Source organism: Stegodyphus dumicola, chromosome 9, assembly GCF_044657685.1.
Source record: "Stegodyphus dumicola isolate Sdum_Otavi_A_Nest chromosome 9, ASM4465768v1".
Taxonomy (NCBI): domain Eukaryota; kingdom Metazoa; phylum Arthropoda; class Arachnida; order Araneae; family Eresidae; genus Stegodyphus; species Stegodyphus dumicola.
The window spans coordinates 35,822,534-35,848,670 of record NC_140776.1 but is presented as its reverse complement, the minus strand read 5'-3'; the positions used below and the strand labels follow the sequence as shown (position 1 = coordinate 35,848,670).

The following is a 26,137-nucleotide window of genomic DNA, read 5'->3' as shown; positions in this document are numbered from 1 at the left end:
TTTTAATCTTTTGTCTTGTAAGTTGTACAAACAGCTGAAATGGCTGTTACACATCGAGACGAAGATTTTATTATTGGTCAAAATGAACATGTTTCTGTGTTTAATATCGATGTGTTAAAACATGCTAATATCGATTTATATATAGCATTGTTCTAACATAGGTATTTTGACACAAAAATCGAACATACCCATTTTTTTCCATATTTCTATTCTACGACTCAAATCATGCCTAGATATTAAATTTTGTAATTTTTGGTAATAAACTTATGGAGAAATTAAAAAAATTATCTTGGCGCTTTTTTTTCGGTTTGCGCCAAGAATGATTCACTTGGCGTACTTCTTAATTTATAGCAACCTGTTTTCCTTTCTGACATTCTGCTCGAGTGGAAAAGAAAGACATCATTCATACTTTCAAATAATTTTAACAAAGTGCATAAACCACAATTAGCGTAATTATCGTTTAAAACAAGTATGTCAAATTCCAAATCGCGCCAATATCTTAGGAAATTTTGAATAAAAAACTCTAATCTTTTGCTGGTATGCTTAGAATTACATCTACGTTAAGACGATGGTAAAAATTTTATGGATTGTAATTAAAATGTTTTTCCGAAAAAAATTATAAAAATTATTTAAAAATACAAATTTTAAAAATGAATCGTAAAAAATGGGCAAATTTTATTTGGAATGAACCTAGATTTCGGAATGTGAAAGGAAGAATATAATAAGTTTGGTGAAAAAAACGAATATATAACAAATTCAATTAACACTGATGAGCTCAAATTTTTAGAGCTAATTTAAAAAAAAAAAAAACTACTCTTACGACGTTTTCAAAACTTAACAGGGTGGCCTAATTTGAGTCGTAGAATCGAAAAAAAGGGGATGTTATTTCAGAAAATGTCCGATTTTGTGTCAAAATTCCTATGTTAGAACAATGCTGACTATAAATCTAATACATATCATACGTCGAGCTTTCGAGACATGGAAACGCAAGCTGAATTTCGTCAGTCGGCCCAGTAGAACAGAAGAAGTTGAACTATTCTTTTTTTTTTTTTTTTTTTTTTTGCATTGTACCTATTAATAATCATTTGTGCATATAAGTCGCACCCCTGATTTTCGTCTGCTTTCTTGCGAATAAAAAAATGCTTCTTAAACACGAGAGAATACAGTGAACTAAAGCCTAAATCAGAATTTTGCGTTAGCTTTTAAGATAGCAGCTCAATTTACAGACCCAGCAAGAATTTCCAGAATTTCTTGACGCCCAAAAAATTCGTTTTTCTAAGAAATCATGAATCCGCTCTCTGTCAACTTCAGGACTCATAAACTATGTCATGTATTTTTTTCTTTCTCATTTCTTTTTCTTGCTTAAGAAGGTCAGTGCCCACTATACACATAAAAACACACACACATAATAAAATGTGCGTAATAAATAAGATGATTCAACTCATTTTAAATCCCAATCCTACATTCCTGTCACTACATTTCTAACGCTGTGAGACAGTGACTGATTTATATAATATTTACTTAAAAACATTTAATATGATGCTTCTTTTAATTTTATGTGATAATTATTTGCATACCTATTTTTACCGGGTGAACCTTTACATCTTAATTTTTATTTTATTTTACTTTTTTTAAAAGATTGTCGTCGCCAGAGGCGGAAGTTTCTCGAAATTGTTGTACATATACTAGAGGGAGTGGGGGGGGGGAGGTTAGAGTAAAATTTCTCAGTTTCAGGGAGAATGCAGTCAGACTGTTATTTAGCTGTTAAGTATTCAGTTTTAGTTCTGAATATGTGAAAAAATAGGGTTTTTATCAATATTTTCTATTGTTGTCTTGTCCATGTATTGCGCAGAAGAATGGTTGCCAGAGCCTCAAGGAGGTTGGACTTCTACTTGCACACCAATTTTGAGGAAGTGGTTTCTTTTTTGACCGATTTTTGACCTAGGGGTGTGCGGTCCAAATGTTCCCCATCCTCTCGCCTACCAGAAACCACATGAAAGGACTTTCAACTAGCCATATATATCCAGAGTGCCCCCATGCCGCAAAGATGCTACACATTTACAAATATCCATGTCTTCTCCAGTATTGAAAACCGGGCCCTTGGGCTCCACAGTAGATTCTCCTGACCACTATACCGTCTGAGATGCAACATTCTGTATTCCTTTCACCGCTTAATTAATAAAACACTTTAACCAAAATTTAAATAAATGCATACGGATTGTTTGAGTTTTGGAAAGGAGAGAGAATGATCTTCAGTGGTGACAGGAGTGCATAGAGCGAAATAGGTTAAGAACCGCAATCCTAGAGCCTTCAGATTTTCACAAAACACATCTATTTTGCTTGAAATTTTGAACTTTTTTCTATAATGAAATAATATCCTTTCATATATGCCCCGGACTACGAGCGGCTGAGCGGTACACTGGTAGCTCGGTCAGAGGTTTGAATCCCGCGAATGGGCTGCTTGCATGGGAGTTTTTTTTTTTTTTCCCATATGTAACGTGTTAATACGAGCCAGTCTCGCTTAGAGAATCGTCTACGTAAGCATCCCTTCATTTTGTTCCCTTCATTCCGTGTAGTGCCTTATGGCGGAACACGTAAATAATAATAATATTATATATGCCCTAGTAAAAATTTAAATCACTGTATGTATTAATTGCAAAGACTTATTTTAACCTCTAGCTTATATTTTTCTTATTGATGCCATTCCAATGTGTGATACATAGTTGGCAAAATTAATTATGTTTACTAATAAATATCTCTAATTCAAGCTTTTACTTTATAGTAGAAATTCTGCTTATAAAATCAAATAATTATTACAAAAATCATAGAAAATTAGTTGGCTTTACTTTAACATTTTACTCCGTGCTTTAGAATATATCAAAAGAGATTTTGAAAGACAGAGAGTGTGAAGATTTCCTTCGTGCAAACCAGAAAAAAAAAGGCAAAGTATTTTCTATAATAAAACTTTTAAATTTCATTTTATGTAAGACCTAAGGTTATACTACAGCAACTATTTCCAGAAAATATTGACTAACAATATTACATTTTTGCGGTTTTCTCTTCTATTTTTTTCCAACCCTTAAAACAATTTTTTATCCTCCAACTGACGAACACACCAAGAAAAGTCTAATGAAAAGATAAGCAAAATAAAAATAAAAGAAAATATCCACCAATCATCCAACCACCACACATACTTCTCCACAAAAACAATTTTACGTCTCCTCCACCTCACCAATAAAAGCATCTGTTGTTTTTTGGAACTTCCCTGGAGCCCCTTGTACAAGAGCTCTTCTAAACGCAGACTAATGAATTGGGTTGTTCGTATCTAGGGGATGCTGTGTTCTTCGTGTTATTGACAAGAGGCAGCCTACCTTCGTTTATACATCTAATCATCTTTCTCTTCCTGATAGGAGTGATACATTTTACCTTGGCGCGACTAAAATGATGAGCTTCAGTTCAGCTCTTTGAAAAGCTATACAATTTATTAGCTAGCCTTTGTGTTATCTGAAAAAAGGTTGCTAAAATGTAGATGAAAAACGATGCATTTTTGCTTTTTACAAAGCAGACAACCAGATAGATTTAAGTTAGAGAACATTTTTTGCAGCCGTACTATATGATAAAATGCATTAGAAAAAAAAAATTAAGCTATTCCGCTGTTATCGAAATGATAAAAAATGACATTGGACTAATGAAACAGATTTATTTGAAATGATCTTTTACTGTCATATTGCCTTTTCAAACTAACTATACAGAATTCATGATTCGAAGTTTTAAAATTAACATTAACTTGCCATACACATAATTGGAACATATATTTATATATGCATCTTATTTACATATATAAGTTTTAGGATACATATACTATGACTATACAATTTCATTTTCAATTTTGAAATTAAAATGATTATTAAAATTCTTTAAACAGGATTTATGTTTATTTTCGTATAGTATTTTATTCATCTTTGGTTTAGTCTTTTTAGGCCTTTTTAGATATATATATATATATATCTAAAATGTAGGGAAAAAATGAATTTTATGACTTCAAACCACTTTTCCCTTGATAAGTTCTGTTTGAAGAGCTAAGCAAAGGAGATTATTTTTTATTATTTTGATTTTAATATATACAAATTTTCTGTTTATTATATTTTTTCTCTTTGAAGTGAAAATTTTTTGGTTACAATTCTGTAATTTTCTTTAATTTGCGTTTTACCAATTTATTATATTGCACAGACAAATTTATTTTAAAATTTATTTTAAAATTTGTAGCTCAAAGCGCAGTTTTTTACCAACTAGGTCTGACGTTTTTATGATTTACTACTTACTACTTTTATACATATATATATATATATAATGACTAAAAACATTTTTGTTCTTATAATAATTCCTAGTTTTTATTGAATTTCTGTTTCTTGGAGATGGTATATGAAAGAGTTTTCTAATATATATACATTATATATATATATATATATATAAATTTAACTTATTTAGTAATCGATTATTGATTATATCATCTCCTTTGAAAATATTAGTAGAATTTTAGTTGAATGAAATAACTTATTTTGAGAAAGTTAGTAGAATTTCAGTTGAATGAAGTAACTTATTTGAGAAAGTTTGCAGAATTGTAGTCTCCTTCGCTTTCTCAAAGAAGATAATATACTCAATAATCCATTAGAAAATAAATTTATATTTTATTACTTGGCAGGTTTTGTGCAAGCATTAGGCAACGTATTACGCGTATTTGATATATTTACTTCAATTTAATCTTATATAGAAATATATATGTATATATATATATAGTACTGCAATCGTTTCTTGCTATATTTTCATGTGGGCAACGTGAACAGAAAAGCGTCGATTAAAATATCCACCCTGTAGGCATAACTCATTTTCAGTAAATATCTCATGATAGCAGCCCGATCTATTTAACAGATTCCATCTTAGGTGCATCATAGAAATTTTACTTTTTGTGAAGTAGCTCTTTGCATAATATTTTCATATGTAATAGATATGTTGACACTCATATTGCTTTCACATGCACAAAAATGCTGATTTATTCAGAAGTGCTAAAATAAATTATTCGAGTTTTAAGTATAGCATTTTAAAACATGTATTCAAACTTATGAATTGAATATAAATGTATATGATACATGAACTGAAACCAAAATTTAGGAGAAAAGGAAATATTGGATAAAATGTATGTATTTGACTTATGAGCAAAGAACTTGCTTTTCTTTAATTTGCGTGCAGAAATCACAATGTAATTTCATTTACTTATTAAAAGGTCATATAAATATGTATATGTATATAAAGACAAAAATAGAAAATTTAGAACCGAATTCGTCCTCAGTTAAAGTGTCTAACTGTTCTTTATTACTTTATTGGACACTGAAAATTTTTACAAATGGATTCGCTTTTGTATCTTTTGATACATTTTTTATTACATTCTGACTGTCTCCGCGTTGAGTTAAAAATTTTAGGAATGAACTGCTATAATTAAATAATTTAGAATAGTACATCAGCTAGTTCTGGATGAATAAAAATGCAATAGTTTTCCAAGGAAGAGGAGTTAATTGAGTCTGATCTATATCTTTTTGATAACGTTGAATCAGATTTAACTGCATTCCTTTTCCTATTCATTTGTCCATTTTTGTGTTTGAGTACTTATATATTTATAGGGAATTTTGAAATTTACTCGTTTTCAATTTCATTTCTTTTGTGTCTTTGTGGATTTTGCTCTAAATTTCATACGTTTAGCTAAATGATTTGAATTTCGTACGTTTAGCAATATGATTGTTTAACTGACTGATTTTCAGTAGCATATTGCTCAGAAATGAAATTGGGATAATTTTGTTTTAAAATAAAGATTTGTGATGCTGTTATGTATTAAAGATATGCATTTATAATACTAATATATATATGTAATGATATTTTTAAATTAATTGATTAAATTAAATTCTAATAATATTGCTTAAAAATGTGTTGGCGATTCTCTACCTAAATTGCATCCCTGTTCCTAAATTTTGGCGAAATCCTTTCTTTAGTATAAAATATATTAACCTGTTGGCGCCCGCCAAATCGCCAAACTCATAAATCTGTCATATTACATAATGTCCTTTAGAACACTCCTGATGAAAAGATAGCGTCACCTCGTGATTTCAATTAATATCGCTGATTGGAGGAGCCTCCTGACGCACACATAGGTATAAATAGGGCTTCTGCTCAAGGTACGGAAGAAACGCTTGTGAGATGGATGCTAAAATAAACCTACCACTTTATATTCAAAATTTGTCTCATTCCTGTTGCCCCGGCTGCACAAAACAAATAATGTATGAGAAATTACATTTCATATATATATATATATATATAATTAAAAAGCTAGGTAGTAAGTACTATATAAAAAGACCAATTTGGTCTAAAACTTTTTGCGCAATATGCTTTTTTACGCAAAAAGGAAATGAGAAGAGAAATTGTAGTTAGCTCGCCAATATATATATATGTATCAAAGCAAAAGATGAAAGAAAATTTCTAAATTTAATTCACTATAACCTCTTTTACTTTTTATTTCATTTGGAAACTTCATCGCTCTGTCCTAAAAATAGCGCTTAAGTCTAAACTGCTTTATTCAAATTAATCATGCGATCTTACGTAACCGTTAATGCAGATGCCTCTTGACCAATCACCAAATTGCAAACCAAAACGTTTCTCTCCGCGTTCTTTTTATCTTACATAAGTACGCTCTTCAGCTTTGCTCTCCACTGTGCTAAGATGTAATTTCGCTGGCTTGCTTTCAATCTCAACAATATCAAAAATGTAAATCTTCTGTGAAAAGGCACGACTAGAGTGCCAAATGATTGTGACCACAAATATCAATTGGAAATAAAAATGGAATTAAAATCACCTCGATTGCCAAGTTTTATTTAAGAAGTCAACACATTAGCTTACGACGCAATTAGAATATTTCCTCTTTAATTTAGCGTAACTACGCATCGACACTGCTCCGGCTTTTCCTTGTGATTTTACTATTACATATATATATATATAAACATATCTGAGTTTCGATCTTTCGGTTTCAAGTGAATTTTAATGTTTAAAATGAAAATTTAATTAAATCTTTTTTCGGTTCTTGAACTCAAATGATTCAGAAGAACGAAGCATGTATTCGAAACATATTAATCAACTTATATGAAACTTTAATTTATCTTCCCCTGATGAGTTCTGAATTGGGGTTTCAGGAAAAGGACTTTATTTTTTATATTTTTGTAAATTTTATATATTTTTTCCTGTTGACATTTTTACATTTCGGGTTTATTCTGTTGATGAATTCTTATATTAATTTTGATTTGCTTAGATACAATGTTAGACCTCTTATACACGGTTGCAATTATTAATATTGCTTGGGAATTGCCTCGTTTTGATTCGAATTTAATTTTCCAAGTTTGTTCCAAGTTTAATTTACTTCAGTTCTGCAGCTATAGCGCAGAACTGTTAAAATTTTTGGCACATTACTACGCTTCTCTTTGTATACGTATATTTATATTTATATAATTTAACCACCTGAAGAAATGTTACGAGATATATGTAATAGTGTTTTGTTTTTCGTAAATTATTTTTCATTGTAGCCTTTTATTCTTTTTTTTATACTGCAAGGTGTTCAAGTTCTAACAGATCCGATATCGATCATAAAATGTTTCTTAATTTCTATATTTATACAATAAACAATTCCTATCTGTTAGCACCATTTTATACATTAGCCATCAGATAACAAGATTGTAAGCAAATGTTTTTTTTTTTTTTTTTTTTTAGTTTACATAAATTTAGCTGATGGTGAAATAAATATTCAACTCTACTAAAATCCTGTTTTGCAATATTTAAACATAATTCGAGTTCTAGAAATGTTTAAATTCAAAGAAAAAAATTTAATCACCGTAAACATTAATTAAAAGCAAATAACAATAAATTAAAATCTAAAAACATATTTGCATGCGTGGTGAGGTGTGGGTTACCTTTAACACTGGGGATCTTCATTAAGTCATTGAAAGCTCAATATTTCCAACATGAAGCTCTCTGAACATGAATTTTATGGTATAACAATAAATTTGATCTCAACTACATGATGGTAAAGATTTTAGTCATCAACCGCTCTAGCGTTATCTAGTCTTCATCGCAGAAAGTCACATGATTTTACTAAATAGCCCTCGAACTTCCATTTTTCTGAAATAGATATAGACTAACCTCTGGTGTTCTCTTTTCCCTAATTTTTGAACTTTACAACCTCCACTGATGTTACAGAGTTTTCAGAAAGGCTTCATAATTACTCCATCTGCTTTACTTATTTTTCTGTTGGTGAGAAACTTGTAACTCCGGTAGAAGTAATATTATCACTTCATCGTCACATTTTACTCAGAGATCATACATAAATTATCTCATTCCGTACTTCAGTTTAAAATTAATTACTTTAAGTCATTTCACCTTTAAAATATTGCTATGTAATGCTCGTAAAAAAGTTACGATTTCTAAATTGCTTTAAATAGGTTGAGGATACTAAACTACTTTAAAGATTTCAAACTAATTGCATTCCATATTCTAACTATAAGTATCTTTTACTGTACCAAATCTATACCTAAAAACTATATAAGTCGTAAAAAAAGTCCCTGCACTTACCATTATTAATGTTTTTAATGTAAATTAAATGATAAGTTGAAAGGTACGTTAAATCTATGCAATCAGTAGCTTAAATCGTTTGAGTTATAAAAATCGTGATTTATATCATTTTTTATTAAACAATATGATTGCTTACAAGTTATGGAACACAAGTAATAGTAACTATAAATATAGTGCCTTTTGGCTGCAGACAGGATTTCACTTGAATATTAAAATTACTACAGCAAATTTATAATGACAGCTTAAATTTTGCTCAATTTATACTACATAGTAGCAATATTTAAACTTGTAAATATAGATTTCCACAAACCATTTACTCACAAATGTGAAAGCAAAAATTTAATTCGAATTTCATATTTTAAAAGGAAAGTACGTCGGATAATACTTGCTTGCTTTTAATGCTCAAATGCCGTATCGTCATCAGTTAACATTCCTAGAAATAACCATTTGGATACCAACAATCATCTCAAGCGGAAATCAACGGAAGCTATCTGATGACTTCTATAGTCAGCATAAAAAGCGTAATTGTCCTCGCACATGAAGAAATCCTGATTACGAGTACTACGGCTTTGCAAATAATTGAAATTACTTGAAAAGAAAAACATACCTGATTACGACTATATGCGAAAGAAATTCTTTTTATTCTGGGCCTAAAATGAATTTAAGAAGCAATTTTCAACCCGCACACCTTCAGATTTTACTACTTGACTTTCGATTGTTTTAAATGTAAAGAACTTTCTTCTTATAGAATTCAGCCCTCGTTAATAAACTGTATCAGGACTTGTGTTCCTCTTGACTTGCTTTGGAAACATGAAGTGTCCTGACTCGGAACAGGGAGCTTACTCAAGCTATGTTCAATAAATTGTGAAGTAGACAATACACACAGGAATTGTATACGAAACCCTTTATTTTTCTATCTTTACAGGTGTTTCCGGAACTTCGGAATACAGAGACCAACCACTTGTGGTCTGAACGTAAGAATATAAAACTACTAACTAAAACTCTAACTAAAACTAACTTTGAATTAGTATACAAGTGCCTAGCAATAAGATTGGCCGTTATTTAACAAAGTCCGTATGTAGTACGGAGAGCTGCTAAAACTACGATACGTTTGAAATTATCAAGAGGACTAAACCTCTGGCCTTGAAGGCAACCAGCAACCGAGTGAAAACACGTAACACTAAAATGGCAAGTGGCTTGCTTCCCAATAACTCCTTCCTCTAACTTGCTTGGCAAAAACCACAACTTAAGTACTTGGCGTTAGCAAGACAAATTTGCATAAATAAGTTACTTTTAATTCTGGCCGGAAGTAGAAAATAAGAAGTGATAGTAAAGATTCAAAATAAAATAAACGTTAGTAAAACTTAGGATCCTTACAACTGTTATTCTTTTTTTTTCCAATATATACTTTTTCAAATTAACATTTTTGCTCTAAGAAATGTTTTTCACACATATACGTACATGTTCAGTATGCAACACTCATTTTCTAAGTTTAAATTGATCTGATTGAAATCTATGATTGCTGAGACATATCGCTTTGCGTAAATTAATCTTAATTCTGAAACTTTAAAAAATCATAAGTAAAGATATTTCTGCCTAAATTTCGTGGTTGCGTTCTGAAATTCAAGTACTATTTGTAAAATTGACGCTCTAATTCAACTCGCAATAATTCGTTGTCAAACTTTGGCAAAAATTATAATATTAAGGCTTTGAATTTCAAGTTACTTCACCGAATAAAATAATTTTTATAACATATTAAAAATAAAGCATACGTTTCTTACCATTTGAATTTATCTTTTGTTGTCAAAAGAAGTGACACGGCCATCCATCACTATCAGAAATTATTTGCAAAACATGGACGATACATCTGTATATTTGCAAAACGAAAGAAGACTTTACCCTGAATTTTTTAAGATGGGTCTTAGATGCGTGTTCGAAATTTACATTGCCTAAAACAATTATTGTCCCCAAATAAAGATATTTCCTGTGTCCATTAGCCATGAGCAATGTGTGTTTAATGCTAAAAATACCAACATATTTCAGATTTCGGTTTTAGTGACCCATTTCCTTATCTGTGAAAAATACTATTGCGTGCGTACGGATTCGTTATATTTTTTGTCCGTTTGATGGGTTAATACAATTTATTTTTATCAAAATAAGAGCAATTCAAAGTTTTGGAATTTACCGCAGAATTACTCGTACTATTACTCTTACTCGTATTCACAGTATAACGGAGTACAATTAGTAGTTACACTTGAAACAGCTGAAAACGTTAAACAAAACGCAACGAAAAGTGCACCTAAAGAGAAGTGAATATATCTCAGTTCACGCTGAACTAACAACCCGCAAATACGATAACTAAACAACTGAGAGCAAATGCTCTCTCTTCGGGTTTATAAATTTTTTAACTGGGCAGCCGCCAAGATATTTCTATTACTTTCTGCTTCTCGAAATTACTGGAAAGCAACATAAGGGTAGAATTACGGTTACAGCTAACATAATATAGTGGTCAGTTATATTTATTCAATGACAATACTTATTACGATGATAAGGGCCGGGACCAAAATGTCGCCAAATGGTGGCGGTATGTTTGGCGACTTAATCGTACTGGAAGGCATATACAGTTATAATAACATATAACTGCCAGACAGTGTTATAGTTACATATAGTTATCAGTTGTAGTTATTCAAATAAAGTACCAATTATAGGGACCAGATCAAAATGTCGCCAAGCTTGGTGAGTATTGTCGATTTCTCGCCAAATAAGGCGACGAGATAAGTCGCTAAAAGCGTTGTTAGCTTGGCGATATCCCGCCAAATTACCGAGATACTCATTTACTCAAAGTTAAACGCACTTGCAACTAAATGTATTCTTTTTTCATGCTATATTATACAAAAAGAAATATAACAATTTTACTTATAATTCCACAAAAATTACTCATCTAAGCAGAAAAGCAATACATTTATTTTCTTAGTCGAGTCATTTCTTACCAGAATTATTTTATTCATCATTCATTATACGAACGAATTATATTTCAGTAAATATGCCTTATATGTACTTCGATTAGTGAACCATGTTTCATTTTAAATTTATATTAAAACCAAAGCGACTAATCCGCTAAATCAATGGTTATCGATTTTCTTACCGCTGTTGCGATAAATTATGGTTTAAGATTGAGGTCAAGAAATTATTGGTACCTCGGAAAGACTATACGCCACGAGCAGTAGATGATGTCATTTATCATGCAACCTTATTACACGAAGACAATGTCTCAAGCGATTATAGTAGTTCGGACAAGCTGTCTTTATGTAATGTGATATATGCTGTAGATGGAAGTGAATGAGCATTATGCACAATTCATTATATTACTTAATAGCTTTCTGTTTTAATTAAAATGTTTGGTATTTCGATCTCAAGATGCATTTTGTTTTCAGATATTTATGGGAAATAAATTTCATTAAGTTATTGAATATCTAAAAGTTATTAAAGCTTGAATTCAATCGCTTTATATACTACATTAATTAACATTATGAAATTCTTATTGTATCACATTTTGAAACAAATTTTCAAAATCGCGTAATTTAGTGATTATTCTTTAAAAACAGCTGAATTTAAAGTGTATGAGGAAAATAAGGCTTTCTGGAAGTTTAACATATAAATTGCAAACAACCCCTAAGCACAAATCGTACTTTAAATAACGTTATTTCCCTTAACAAATATTAAACTTTATAAATTCTGCTGTAGAACGTAAAGAATTTTTGCAAAAAATAACACTTTTCTTGTAGAAATGTGTTAAAACATATTTTAAGTTATTCTTCAATGCTCTGAAATGGAATATTAAAAAGGTGGTATGGTGTATTTAATTATGGCAAAGCAAACTAGGGCTATCTGCCTAAGGGGAGGGATGTCTTTCGTGGAGGACTTTCTAAGGGAAACTGCCTCATATACACGTTACACATGGGGATAAACAAGAAAACTCCCATGCAGCCAGCCCCTTCGCGGGATTCAAACCTCGGACCGAACTACCGCTCGGCCAGCGGTGTTCAGCGACTTTACCCCTCGGCCGCTGGTGGGCCGGAATGTTAAAAAAGAAGAAGAATATGAGGTAAAAGAAGCTTGGTATTTTTGACAAAATCGCTGTGTAAAAATTAAACGATTTTAAATAATTAAAAATTTTTAAAAAGCAATGAAACGTATTGTGTTTAAATTTTTATGTTACAGTAATTATTCTACTAGTAAAAACATGTATATATATATATATATATATAATGTTGTATGAACTTAAATCCATTTAGTGCGAATACAAGTTATTATTACTTGCGCAATTGCTGCAAAGTTAGTTAATAAGATTTTATTTCCTAAACAGTATTGATTAATTGATTATATTATCTCCTAAGTTTAATTAAAGTAGAATTATTTTAAAAGTGTGCATCCATACTGGTAAGTTATATTTTGAAAGATGTTTTGAAGTAATTTGAAAGCAAAATGTTAATAATGTTTTAACGGGGACTGGAGTTAAATCATCACGAAGAATAATATATCAATTGTAAAAGGAAAAATAACTCCAGTCCCCGTTAAAACATTATTAACATTTTGCTTTCAAATTACTTCAAAACATCTTTCAAAATATAACTTACCAGTATGGATGCACACTTTTAAAATAATTCTACTTTAATTAAACTTAGGAGATAATATAATCAATTAATCAATACTGTTTAGGAAATAAATTCTTATATATATATATATATATATTATTTAGTTCAATATCAGGTTCTCCATAATATTTTAATCAGCTTCCAGTTTCACCATATCAGCACTATTGGTAGTTAGATTTAATGAATTATTCTATTATGAAATAACCTTATTTTTGGCAATATTTCATCAGCATTCGCGATTATCTTTTAAAGTTTAAAACCATTTCATATTTATAACAAAATTTTGAAGTCATCAACTATTTAGATTTCTGTTGTGACATGTCTGACAGTAACATCAGAACAAAACCATGAAATGCACAGCTGCAAGCAGTCCAACAACGCGCCTGTCGTTGGCAAGAGCCTTGAGCACCATATAGGTGACCGTACAACCAGCAACCTCTCGAGAGGACTTTCGGCTCACAGCATATTTGGAGTGCTCCCATGCCGCGCCGACACTATGCATTTACAAACATCTATGACTTCTCCGGGATTCGAATACGGGCCCTTCGGTACGGCAGTTAGAGTCACTGTCTACAACCCTGGTCTAGGGTCACTTAGATTTTTAAACAATATTATGCATAGTACTTGCATAAATTGTGAAACCACCACTATTTAATAGTTTTTTTTTTTTTTTTTTTAATTCTATTAAATTTGCTTAATTTTGCGAATTTAAAACTGCTAAGTAGAGGTTTGTAAAGATAATATTTACAATTAACAGTCTCAGAAAATATATAGTTAGTGTTTCGTTGAAATTGTATAATTTATAGCCGTTCGAATAATGATTTCTAGAAATATGATTCTAATTTAATACATGTTTGAGGTCATGTCTACAAAGGCAAGTTTCAGTATTTAGGACATGTCTAGGAAATCAAAGAGCCATTTGGTTGGCCAAACATGCTACAAACCTTCAAATTAAGACTCCAGCGAAACTGCCTGAGTTACGGTTAAAGAAACAAAGTTATAACAAAGCAATTTTCAAGTGGAATGAATTATGCAAAAATTTTTCTACTGCCTCTTTGACTAAATTATTTTTGCCTTTTATTATTTACAGACTGAATAATGAAAAATTTTTCTGCCATTTGAAATTACTAATTACCTAACTAGGCATGGTGATTTCTACTCACATCTGAAGAGATTATGGCTATCTGATACAGGCATGTGTTCCTATAGCGTCGTTGGAATGCAAAATGTCGAGCATTTGTTGTTGAAAGCTTACGGAAGGATGAAAAGAACTTATTTATCAGTTGAATTCTACAAATATTAAGTTTTCATCCCCTCTCCATGTGTTTGCACAAGATAAAATTGTATTCCCTTCTTTCTGCGTATTCATTTCTTACGTTTCATCTGTGAATTTTTAATTTTATTTAATTTTGTGTTTTTTGCTGTTGCATTTTTTTCTTTAATTAAGTCTTATGGAATACTATGCGGTGCACAAGGATTTTAACTATTCTTAAAATTAAAAAATACCGAGGCATGAATCAAGTAAGCTACGTAAATTTTGATCAGAGGAAAAAAAATACTAATTTTCCTTAACGTGTTTCTTTTTGGCGGGATTTACTTAATGGTTCTGCTTAAAAAATTGCTTACTATCCTTTCAACTATAATAACACTGAGTTGTCTCGAAAAGAAGCACTCAAATTAATATGACGTAAAACATTTTCACTTGATACAAAGAAAAGCCTAGCTTTGGATTTTAGGAGAAGAAAATAATATTTCGAGTATAGTTATTTTCGCATTATTAAAATCAATGTAAATACAAATTTAATTATCATTACTGTAGCAACAACAATATAACATCATATGAAACCTTGGGGCGTATTTAAAAAATTATTTTAGATGCATATTATTTCGACTAATTTATATCAAAATAAACCTGCATCAAACCATAGAAAACTTCAAGTTTTGTTTATAATTTTTCAATGACGCTTTCAGAAATTTAAGATAAATCTAAAATATAAATCAATAAAGCATTTTAAATAAGATAAAATTTAAATAGCTTAAAGTTTAAATTGTTAATAAAGTGAATGAAAACCAATACATTATACTGCACTTTTTCATTAAAATTATTTTAGTTTCTTAAATGTCATAAAATCACAAACAGAAACTAATATTACCTAGAAAACAACATACATGTGAAGGATTTTATTTCATAATTTTTCAAGAAGACATAAGCTGGAAGTTATTATTTAGAAATATGTATTTGCAGTGCATATAAAAATTCATTTTTTGTGTTCTAACTTTAAAACGCTTTCGAAAAATTTTCATACTATCAATTTTTATAAAATGAAGAATATATGGCTATGTAAAGCTCTTCATACAGAGCAAAGACAGATAGACCAGAGTCATGAAATTTGGTGTACATGCTACACGGATTGTGAAAGTGTTCGTGTTGACCGATTTTGTAAAATTTTGACGCAGATTTTTTTTTTTTTTTTTTTTTTTTTTTTTCAAATTTGATGTTAAAACCTTTTTTCGGGAATTTGTGGACATGGTTTATTTTAATTCTAGAAACTTTTATCTGAAGAATTCACGCTTTACAACTTCGGATAGAGCGGAGAGTAATCCTTTAAATGAAGTTTGTTACTACTGGTTTACCTTCTTCGCATTTAATTATTTCTCCCTTTCAAAGAGGTAAGGCAATATCTACGGCTAAAAGTATATCAACAGGTCCATTTTTGTAAAATGTTGGATCTGCTAACATTAAATAAATATATTCCTCAACGTACTTCTTATCCAATGTAAAATGCGGCAAAGTTCCAATAATTCTATTGATGATAAATACTGGTGTTTTAAATGACACTTTCGCCGGAAAATGCGGAAAAGCTTATTTCCGTAATTCCATTAGTTTTCGTATCCAAAGACCCTAAACATGAAATAGAAACTTTGGCATTTCTTCTTGCTAACCCTAGCCTTTGTACACAATCTTCTGAAATCAGGCTTGCTTGACTGCCAGGGACAAGGAGGGTTCTACACAATTGTATTCACCCGATGAATCTAACCCTTTAATAACAGCCGTACATAATAAAACTTCACGCTGAAAATTAAAGTCTGAAACACAAGATTTAATTACTGGACTAGAACTTGCGATATTCTCCCCTGACCCAGCCGATTGAGAGCGAAGTTCTGGCTCAGGGAAAAATGGCTTAGCCGTCACTGATAATTCATTCGAACTGTTCGTAATTCCTTTACGTGGCTTTGGTTCATTTTGAACTCTTTCGAAATGCAGTAGTGTGTGATGATTTTTAAAGCACTTTTTACATTTATGTGTACTTCTACACTCGAAAGCTTTATGATTTGAAACCAAACAATTAAAACAATCATTATTTCTCTTGACAAAGTTAACGCGTTCCTGAACATTCAGATTTAAAATCTTATTACATTTAAAAACTGAATGACTGGCTTTACAATACGTACACTGCGCGCGAATCTCTGAAGCCAATGAAGTTAATTTGTCTTTTGTAACTTGTTTTTTACCACCTTGCGTTTTACCTGCTTGCAAGGTTCTGGCATGAGATTTCAAGCAGATCATTAAGTGTTGGTATTTCCTCACTCTTTAATGTTCTTTCCCACCATCCTCTCGTCGAAGAATCCAATTTAAACTGTACTATTAACATTAAAATAGTATCCGCGAATTGCTCCACTTTGAATCCTAGATTTTCAAACGAACATACGCATTCTCTTACAGTGTCTACTAACGCTAACATCTGACTAGGAATTTCAGATTGTAAATTTGATAAATACAAGATTTTCTTTAATAACGATGAAAGTAATTCTCTCTTATGTGAAAATCTTTGACACAATAAATGACACGTTATTTCGAAATTCCTGTCACAAATAGTTAAAGCTTGAACAATCCGCAAAGCATCTCCTTTTAAAGAACCCTTTAAATATTGTAGCTTTTGTGCACCTGATAAACGGTCATTATCCACTATCGCCGTTATAAATAAATGAAAAAATGATAACCATTCATCAGCACTGCCACTAAATACAGGAAGAGTTACCTTAGGTAAGCGTATACTCGCTATTTCACAAGATTTAGTTTCCACACTAATGTTTTTAACATTCTTAACTCTGGTTAGCATTAAAATTAACTCATGACCTGCTGTTCTTCTATAAAGACATCAATATCTTTTTCTTCACACACTACAAATATGTTACTAAAATATCCTAAAGTTCGGTCATTACATTATTTAACCTAGATTTAAAAAGTTCTAACTGATCAACATCATCAGAATCCTAAGTCACTGTAATTTTCTCTTTCAGTTTACTCAGCTTTAGCTACACGCTTTTTAGTCTTAAGCGTTGTAAATTCCATTATCTAATAAGAAAGATATAAAAACACACTGATTCACCAATTTTACTGCGACTCCGTAGCCGACAGACCAAAAACATGTACGTTCCGTTGTTTAAAAATAGTGGACTGTAAATTGACTTGATATTACTTCAGTATAGAACCCAAGAAACCTCAGAGTCATAATGTTGACCGAAACTTCTTTATTGGCTTTCAAACATTAAGTTGGTTGAGGAACGGCAAAGACCACACTGCAAACTTCGACTTCGGTAGCTGCTTATCACACAAACTCAGAAGAACCTCTGCTTAATTGAAACTCCAGTAATTCACAGTAACCTCAAAGCTCTAAACGCGAGCTTTAAAAACCTAACAAATTTGCGTCTGCGCCGCTCCTCGGTACAAAGAAAGAAATACAATTTGCATAACATCGAACAGTTATTTATAAGGAATTTTCTTCCTCCTTCCAACATGACTTCGTGGTGTAACTGTAGCACACTCAGCGTACTCCAGAAGTCCAGGGTTCGAGTCCTAGCGAGGGCATTGCACATTTTTCACTTTTCATGCTTCAAAAACTCCTAATGTGTCTACAGTAGTACCTGGACTAAAAAGTGGTTAACAGTAATTCGTGACTACCATTATTTGGTGACTGGCTCCCTAATGCGAAGTTTCTTTTTAAAAGTGGGAGTATATAAGGTATTTTCCCTCCTTTTCAGTATACCTTTGTGGTATGACGGTAGCACATTAGACGCGTACTGGAGGAGCCCAGGGTACGAATCCCGGCTTGGGCAATGTATATTTTTTACGTCTCCTACTTCAGAAAAAAGCCTAATGACTCTACAATCTGATACGTAGTAAATTGAAATGTCAGAAATATATTACGTTGATAAGCACAAGAAAGAGTATACTTACAATGCAGTTTAAACACTTTATTAAGGAATACAATATACAATGCAGTTTATTGAGAAATAGAATTTGTAATGCATTGTAGTGTACAGAATGCTATATAATCACTTCATTTTATAACGATAATCTATTACTCGCAGGTACGAAATATATATAATTTATCAGTTAACCTTAGCTGGAATTCAGTGAATTTCACGAATATTTCAATACCTACAGCGTTCATTGTTAACTGCGGTGAATTGTGGGATGTATTATCCGCAAATATGGAGGCACAACTGACTGTTAAACTTCCACCAGTACTATCACAATCTAGAGTCTCCCCTATTCACAGTTAGTTTCAAATGACAAAGTTGATTCTATCTATAGCTTCTGCAACACCACGTAATGTGATAACGAACATCCACCTCGCTTTTCCTAAAGGATAGTGCTTGCATGTGAGGAATTGAATTTCTAAAATTTCTAAGTACAGAAGCCAAGCTGAAATTCGATACATACTTTTCAGCTAAAGACTATAACAGAAGAATCTGCCCCATACTTTCTCGTTTAATTTCTATTTTTACTTCCTTGAACTTCATGATATTTAATAAATACTTTACTTCATGATATTTAATAAATAAAGGTAAGGAAGTATTATACTCCCGAAAATTGCGGATATCCATATTTTAACTGAAGTATCTATTTGAACCGTTGAAGAACCAATTTGGATGAATGATTTGCGTGTCGTACATACGTACGCACAGAAAAGAAGACTGTTTTTTATCAACGTATCATCGGACCTGTGTGCATTAATTTTATCCCTTAAATGCATTTAGTTGCTATTTGGCAACATACTCATATTTAGTCACATAAATCAAATCAAAACAGAAACTTTAGCTTACCGCATAGTGTAACCAATTGGATATATACTATATCTATATAGTTTTGAAATAGTTAGTCGTTATATAGTTTGTATATAGTTTTGAAAGTTTGGCTATGGTGGAACCGCTAATTGTGTAACGTTCAATATTGTATGTTGATGTGTAGGATGTGGACATCATCTGTGTTTAAAAATTTTGGATTTTGTTTTTGTTGTTATTTTGATGTATTCAAAGGTTTTAAAATTATTTGAGCAAGTTTATAAGGTACGTATTATTACATAAAATTGATATTACACATTTGCCTATCATATTTTTTTTAAAATTTATTTAGTTATTTATTTGTAAACGTTAATAACATTTTTTCAAAAATAGGAATAAAAACTTAGTTTAGATTCTTTAGCATTTTCCTATTTTTTTTTATATTAATTCTCATGTGTTTAACTTTCAAAATAAAAACAAAAATTCATGCATTTTAAGAGTTAATACAAAACCATACTCACGCGAGAATTATATATATATATATATATATAAGAAGGTTGAAACATATTTACATATATACATATATATATATGTATATATACACCTACCTCCTTACCGGGCTTAAAATTAGCTGTGAAATATTTTGAACTTTCCATTTTAGAATTTTATAAAAATTGTGTAGTGAAATATAAACTCCTGGTACTGAGAAAGAAGATAGGAAGCATTTAGGAGCTCAGTTACTTCAACAAATAAAATATATTCATACAAAATAAGGCAAAATGCAAAAGAAAAATCTTAAGAATTGCGTTCGACTAGACGCAATGGAAATAATAATGCATATCATGGACATTTCCATTGAAATTACTTGATAGGTAAATTCCACACCAGGTATAAATACTCTCGTAAACTTACAATAAAATTTTGCTAGTTTGGATTCAGCTGCGATACAAAAATAAAATTCCGCTTCAACCAATAGCCATTCCTTCTGTTTCTGAAGTTAAGTATGAATTTTTTGAAGCTTTAAAAAAATTTAAGATATTGTAGGGATATTATTTATTTTTTTGGAAGCAGGAGAAGTGATAAATGACAAACGCCTTCGCCAAGAATCGAACCACGGACCTCTGGAATACGCATCGAGCGTGCAGACCACCACACCACAAATACATGCCAGGAAGGCGGGAGAAATACCTTATAATATAAATGGAAATAAATTAACGCAATTAGGACACTCTTGCCCTTTGAATTAATAAGATAACCCCATTTGTACGTTGTACTGAAGTCAATTTAAACATTTTTTCTTGTCTTATTTTTTAATTAAAGTAAGATACTCTTAATTAAAATGAATATTTTAAGCATTTTTATTTATATATTTGTACACTTTGAATTTATTATTACCCAAAGGGCGTTAGCCCAGAAGGCATATTAATTTGAAAACGGCATTTTGCGTCGATTCATAAATTAGAGAGTTTATTAAGTTTAATTTTAACTACATTTTAAGAGTAAAAAAGATGCAAATAGTTTTAAAATATTTTGTATTTATTATAACAGTTGATACCTTTTCAGTTATTATTCAAAGTGGTTCAAAAAAGTAATTGCACTTTGTACCACATATTTTTTCTTGTGCAAAAATTTACAATATAATAATTTACAATACAAATTTACAATACATTATATAACTATAATAAAATTTTTATGTTAAGTTTATTAAATGCGAAGTCTGTGTAGATTTCTAAATATTTTCGCGAATTGCTTAATAAAATATTACACCGTTTCTCTTAGTTTGCATGCTATCCGCCAGCCTATATCAACTTTGAAAGCAGAAAAGCAAAAGAAATGCATCAAAATATACTTTCTTTGAAAGCGTTCACTTCCCCGTTAAAAATAGAGGGAGAATGCAGCTAGCATTAAAGGCAGAGGAAAAAGGATTTTTTGAGAAATTCTTTCTAAAATCTGAAATAACTTTTAACAATCTTCTCTTTCTTTTACTGTCTTGCAGCAAGAATAAAAAATAATCATATGGTTCTAAAGCAAAATCTGCTCTGAAAGGATTTTGACTAGTCAAACTGAACTGTTCAACTGTTAAAAATATTTTATTGAATAATAAAAGAGTATGCGTCAAACAGAATACAAATGTAAAAAGAACTTCATAAATCACGTGATTGCCGGATTTCTCCTTTTGCTACAAACCACCTTTGCATGTACTTCCTTCTCATTTAATTTTTTTCCATTGGCCTAGCGCTTTATTTTATAGTCATTAGTCTTGCGCTACTACAGGGGCCGAAAGGGATGGCTGTTTCATTATTGAATCACCTACAGGTGGTCACCTTTTCCTCTTATAAAGGGGACGGACAGTTACAACCATGCCTTCTCCGGATCTCGAACTCGGGCCTGCACGACGGCAATGAGGGTCACTAACCACTATACTGGCTAGGCGGCTGTAATCTACTGTTGGAAGTGCAATATGGATAGAAATCTTCTTTAAAATTCTACATCAGTTTGGCTATATCATGACTTGACAATCATGATATAGCCAAGACATGACAAGAATCTAAGCCAGTCCCTTCCGATCTATAATTGAGTATTTTGTGTTTTAAAATAATCAATCTGTGATTATATGTGTAATTATTTTTTCTTGTTTTGTTAGCACTACGGATCCAATTTTGACTTACATACAGCCGCTAATTAATAGAATCAGTGCATGACATCTAAATGCTCAAAACTAGATTTATTTTTAATTTGCATTGGTGACGGCAACGTGAATTTTTCTGATCTCCGGCACCAATAAACTTAATGAATCTAAAAGATGGCGGATGATAATTTGTCACCCCTGGGATCTGTCATTTGGGTTCCCTCATCCTTAGTCGCCCTTTAAAAGGAGGAGGTTATAAAGTATTTTCTCTCACCTTACCGCATGCCTTCGTGGTGCAATTGAATAGCACATCTGGTTGGCAACTAGCAAAGCTGATGGTAAAATCCCGGCTACGGCACAGCGAATTTTTCACGTCTCCTACATCGATAAACATAATGACTCTACAAGTGACGCTGAAGTTAAAAGGTGGTGGATAATAAATTCGTTAGCACAATAATTTGGAAACCTGGTTCTCTCATCCCACGTTGACCAATAAATAGAAGGAATATATAATATTTTCTCATTTTTTTTTACGTCTTAACGTCATGGTATAACTGGATAACATACCTGGCTGGAATTTGGGATGTTCGGTTTTAGAATCGCGATGAGCGCATAGCATATTTTTCACATCTGCTACATCCATAAACCTAATGAATCTACAATGCATATTAATTTAAATAAAATGAATGTTTCTTCCTAATGAGCTGTTAAATCTTTATACCAAATCATTATGTGACCTAAATGCAGTTTATTAATATTTAAGTTCTGAAGTCATATTTATGAAAATTTTAAAATACAGAAAAAATAATCTCCTTTAATTTGGAACAAATATTTCTTAAATATTTCGTACGATAACTCCTGATACGTAAACAAAACTCGTATCTTGAGTTTCTAGAATTTACTAGTATAATTGAATCCCACTGAGAATCCTTCTGAGAAAGCACTTTCAGGATCATGGGAAGTCAGTATCTGCATTTGGTATGCTGCATTTAGGTCAAAGGCATCCCGTGCATTGTATATCAGGTTCGTATCTTATGGCCAGTTCATTCAAGTGATATCTTCTGGTATCTGAAATTCTTCAGGCAAACGAACATTGTTTTCCACTAGCAAAACATCTAGGCCAATAGTACCGTTAAACAGCCTTCCATGTCTTATTACAACTCGTCTAGATATATGTAACCAGTTAGAAAGACACTATTCCCAAACTATGAACATTCTTTTGTAGAAATGAGAACTTTTATGAACAAGGGAAGGTAAATTACGTGTTCTTTGCCTCATCCAGATCAAAACGCATCGAGAACCGCAAGTCAGGTTTTATTTGCACTCATGAATGCACGACATTATATGAGACTATACTCATATCTTTTTATATGTTTGAAATTCCATTTGATGGTCATCTTAAAACATCAAATTACAAATTTAAATCTATTCAAGTGCAAAAGATTATTTAGGAAATATATAGGAAACTGTAAATAAAAAAAGGAAACATCTTGGATTTATTTGATTTCCAGGAAAATTTTAATGTCCGTAGAAATCTGAAAATCTCCTTCCCAACTCAAGAAACATTTCATGTTTTAAATAGTTATTACCATAATAAACTGTATCTAAAAATACTTCATTCATTAAACAACATTAGTTTAGAGTTGACGTTAATTTATTCTCATTGTTATTTCTCTTACAAAAATAAAGAGAGTTAAAAAGTGAAGGAAGTACACAAAAGAGAAGTTAATAGTTTCTGCAATCGATTAATAAATTCTTATTTATAGTTAATTTATAGTTAATTAATAGTCTAACCTATTAATGTTATTATATTATATCCACTGTAATATTACATCTTAAAATATTATATTATATTAATTAATTAATATTATTATTCAAATTATTGCAGCACTACGTTACATTTTAGTATCTTATTGCCAAGCTATTAGATTATTATTACTGTCATATTTGCGCTTTTCCTTGGGGATTTTAAATACATGCAAATCCGGTCCAAAGGTGATCTCAAAAATGTTGCTCACCCAGAATCTAAGGACAATACGTGTTACCTCTTTAAATAAGCGTATATAGATATATACGTATTATATACGAGAAAAAGTAAAAATAAAATATTTAAAATCATCTTACGTTCAACTCGGGTAAACTCTTCAAATTAAAAATGAGAAGCACAGTAACTAGTTGCAAAAAAATATGCAAAAGTAGCGTAAATCAAAAAAGAAAACTGTAAAAGAAGAAAGGTTATTTACTGTTTTCGACGCGTCTTCATCAAGGGGATGTTGCAAATAAATTAGCCTGTCTTTGAATTGATAATGGTAATATGTATATAGATTACTGCATAAAAGCTTTTTGGAAAGACGTTAATAAAAGGAACAGTCTTAAAATATGGATTGACAGAATTTTAGGCATTCCTTTAGATCCCAGAAAGAAATCCGTTGCTATCTTTTTGTTATTGTCCATGATTGTTTTCTAAAACATTAGCATCGAATGAAAATTATCCAAACCACTATTCGTATTTTGTGTAACCTTCATGAAGTAATAGATGCGTCACATCTGAGTCGTGCCCTGTACTTAATGCTGGATAACTCTGAGAGATACCGGGAGGCGAGACATAAAATAGATTTATAGATTACACTGTGAATTCTACTTTAGTTTTGTAGTTCTCTTTCATTTTTTCTTGTTCCGTCTGCAGTTTTCTTTCTAATCTAGCATTAGAAAAAAATATATATTTCATTTAATATATATCAGAAGATATATCAGAAGATAACCTTTTAAAATGTGCTTTAGGAACGGATCTTTTCTTAAAGCAGTAAAATCGCTATATGATATTCTCAGTGTGCAGCGTGCATGATAAGCGTTCTCCCAAAATCGTACATTGATCTCTAGCAATACACAAAAAATATACGAAATACAGCTATTCTAAAGCTCAATATTGCCTAATTTTAAGTCTAAAATCTTGTGTTTATTTTCCATAAGCTTTGTAAAATACTTGCATTAAAATATCCATTTGCATTTCAGGAATACGGGTGGGAGATAACAGAACCATTAGTATAAAATTTGAAGAATAAATTGGAAATAGCATATCATAATGTAAGAATACTTTTGAATTATTCATATGAGTTTATTTCTTACCAAATTCTATTTAAAAGAAAATGCAAGAGAAATGCATTTAACATCTCACAAAACAGAAAAACGATGACAGTTATTGCCCCCAGTACTATATTTCTTAATACTGTTTCTCGTTATTGATTAAAAACAATTGATTTGTTGGGAAAATATATTGTTATTTAATTGCATTAAAATAATTAGTAATTCACCCAATTGCAACATTCTTCTTAAATATCAGAAATGAATTAACAAATTTAAGCAATACGCCAATTTCGAAACCGAATTTAATATCTAATTTAAATACATGCCTGCAAATATAATTTCCTAATAGAAACTATTTCATCATTTCTGAAGTACAACTTTAAGTTTTAAGAAGACGTGATGGGAGCTAGAGGGATGCTAGGCATAATATAGATTATAAAGCAAAATACTCACTTCCTCTCACATGAACATCTCTGCTTCCAATTACTCCTGCGGAATTCGAAGCGGTGCATCTATAAACGGCAGCATGAACGTCTTGACGATAATGGTCCGCATGGAATGGAGAAAATACAAGAGATCCATCAGGGCGGATATGCCTCAGTCCGGGGACATCCTTTACTGGACTACCGTCTCTTGTTTCCCATCGTATTGCTGGGGCCGGATCGCCTCTTGCTGTGCATGGAATCACAGCTCCAGTTGTATTGTAAAAGTCCACATGTTCTGCTGGTTCATTAACGAAGGCTAAAGTCCTTCTGTCCATTTTATCTGTTTTGACCGCTGTAAAGATAATAAGGATAATAATTTAATAATATATTTCAAAGCGCAATATATTAAAAAAGATAATCTAAAAACTACCAAGCAAGAATCTTTTAACATCATTGCAATCACACGATAAACATCATAAATCCAACTTACTGCAAAAACCCTGAAATACATCAGATGATATATATATTAAAATTATAATATGTTATTCATTACTCATGCTTTATGAATTAAACGATCACATCTGGGAGTTCATTACAGGCAAATATAATAACAC

At 31.2% G+C, this 26,137-nt stretch overlaps 1 protein-coding gene across 2 annotated transcripts in view; it reads right to left on the bottom strand.

The window, feature by feature from the left end:
- LOC118193346 (cell adhesion molecule Dscam1-like) overlaps window positions 1-26,137 on the bottom strand; it is a 672,928-nt gene that overhangs the window by 564,746 nt on the left and 82,045 nt on the right. For both annotated transcript variants that reach the window (XR_015042955.1, XM_085823337.1), the window contains exon 2: window positions 25,552-25,875. Coding sequence is in view for 1 of the 2 variants with exons in the window: in XM_085823337.1 (XP_085679463.1) it covers window positions 25,552-25,875 (324 nt within the window). In the remaining variant the exon portion in view is untranslated. The remainder of the gene's footprint in view (window positions 1-25,551; window positions 25,876-26,137) is intronic.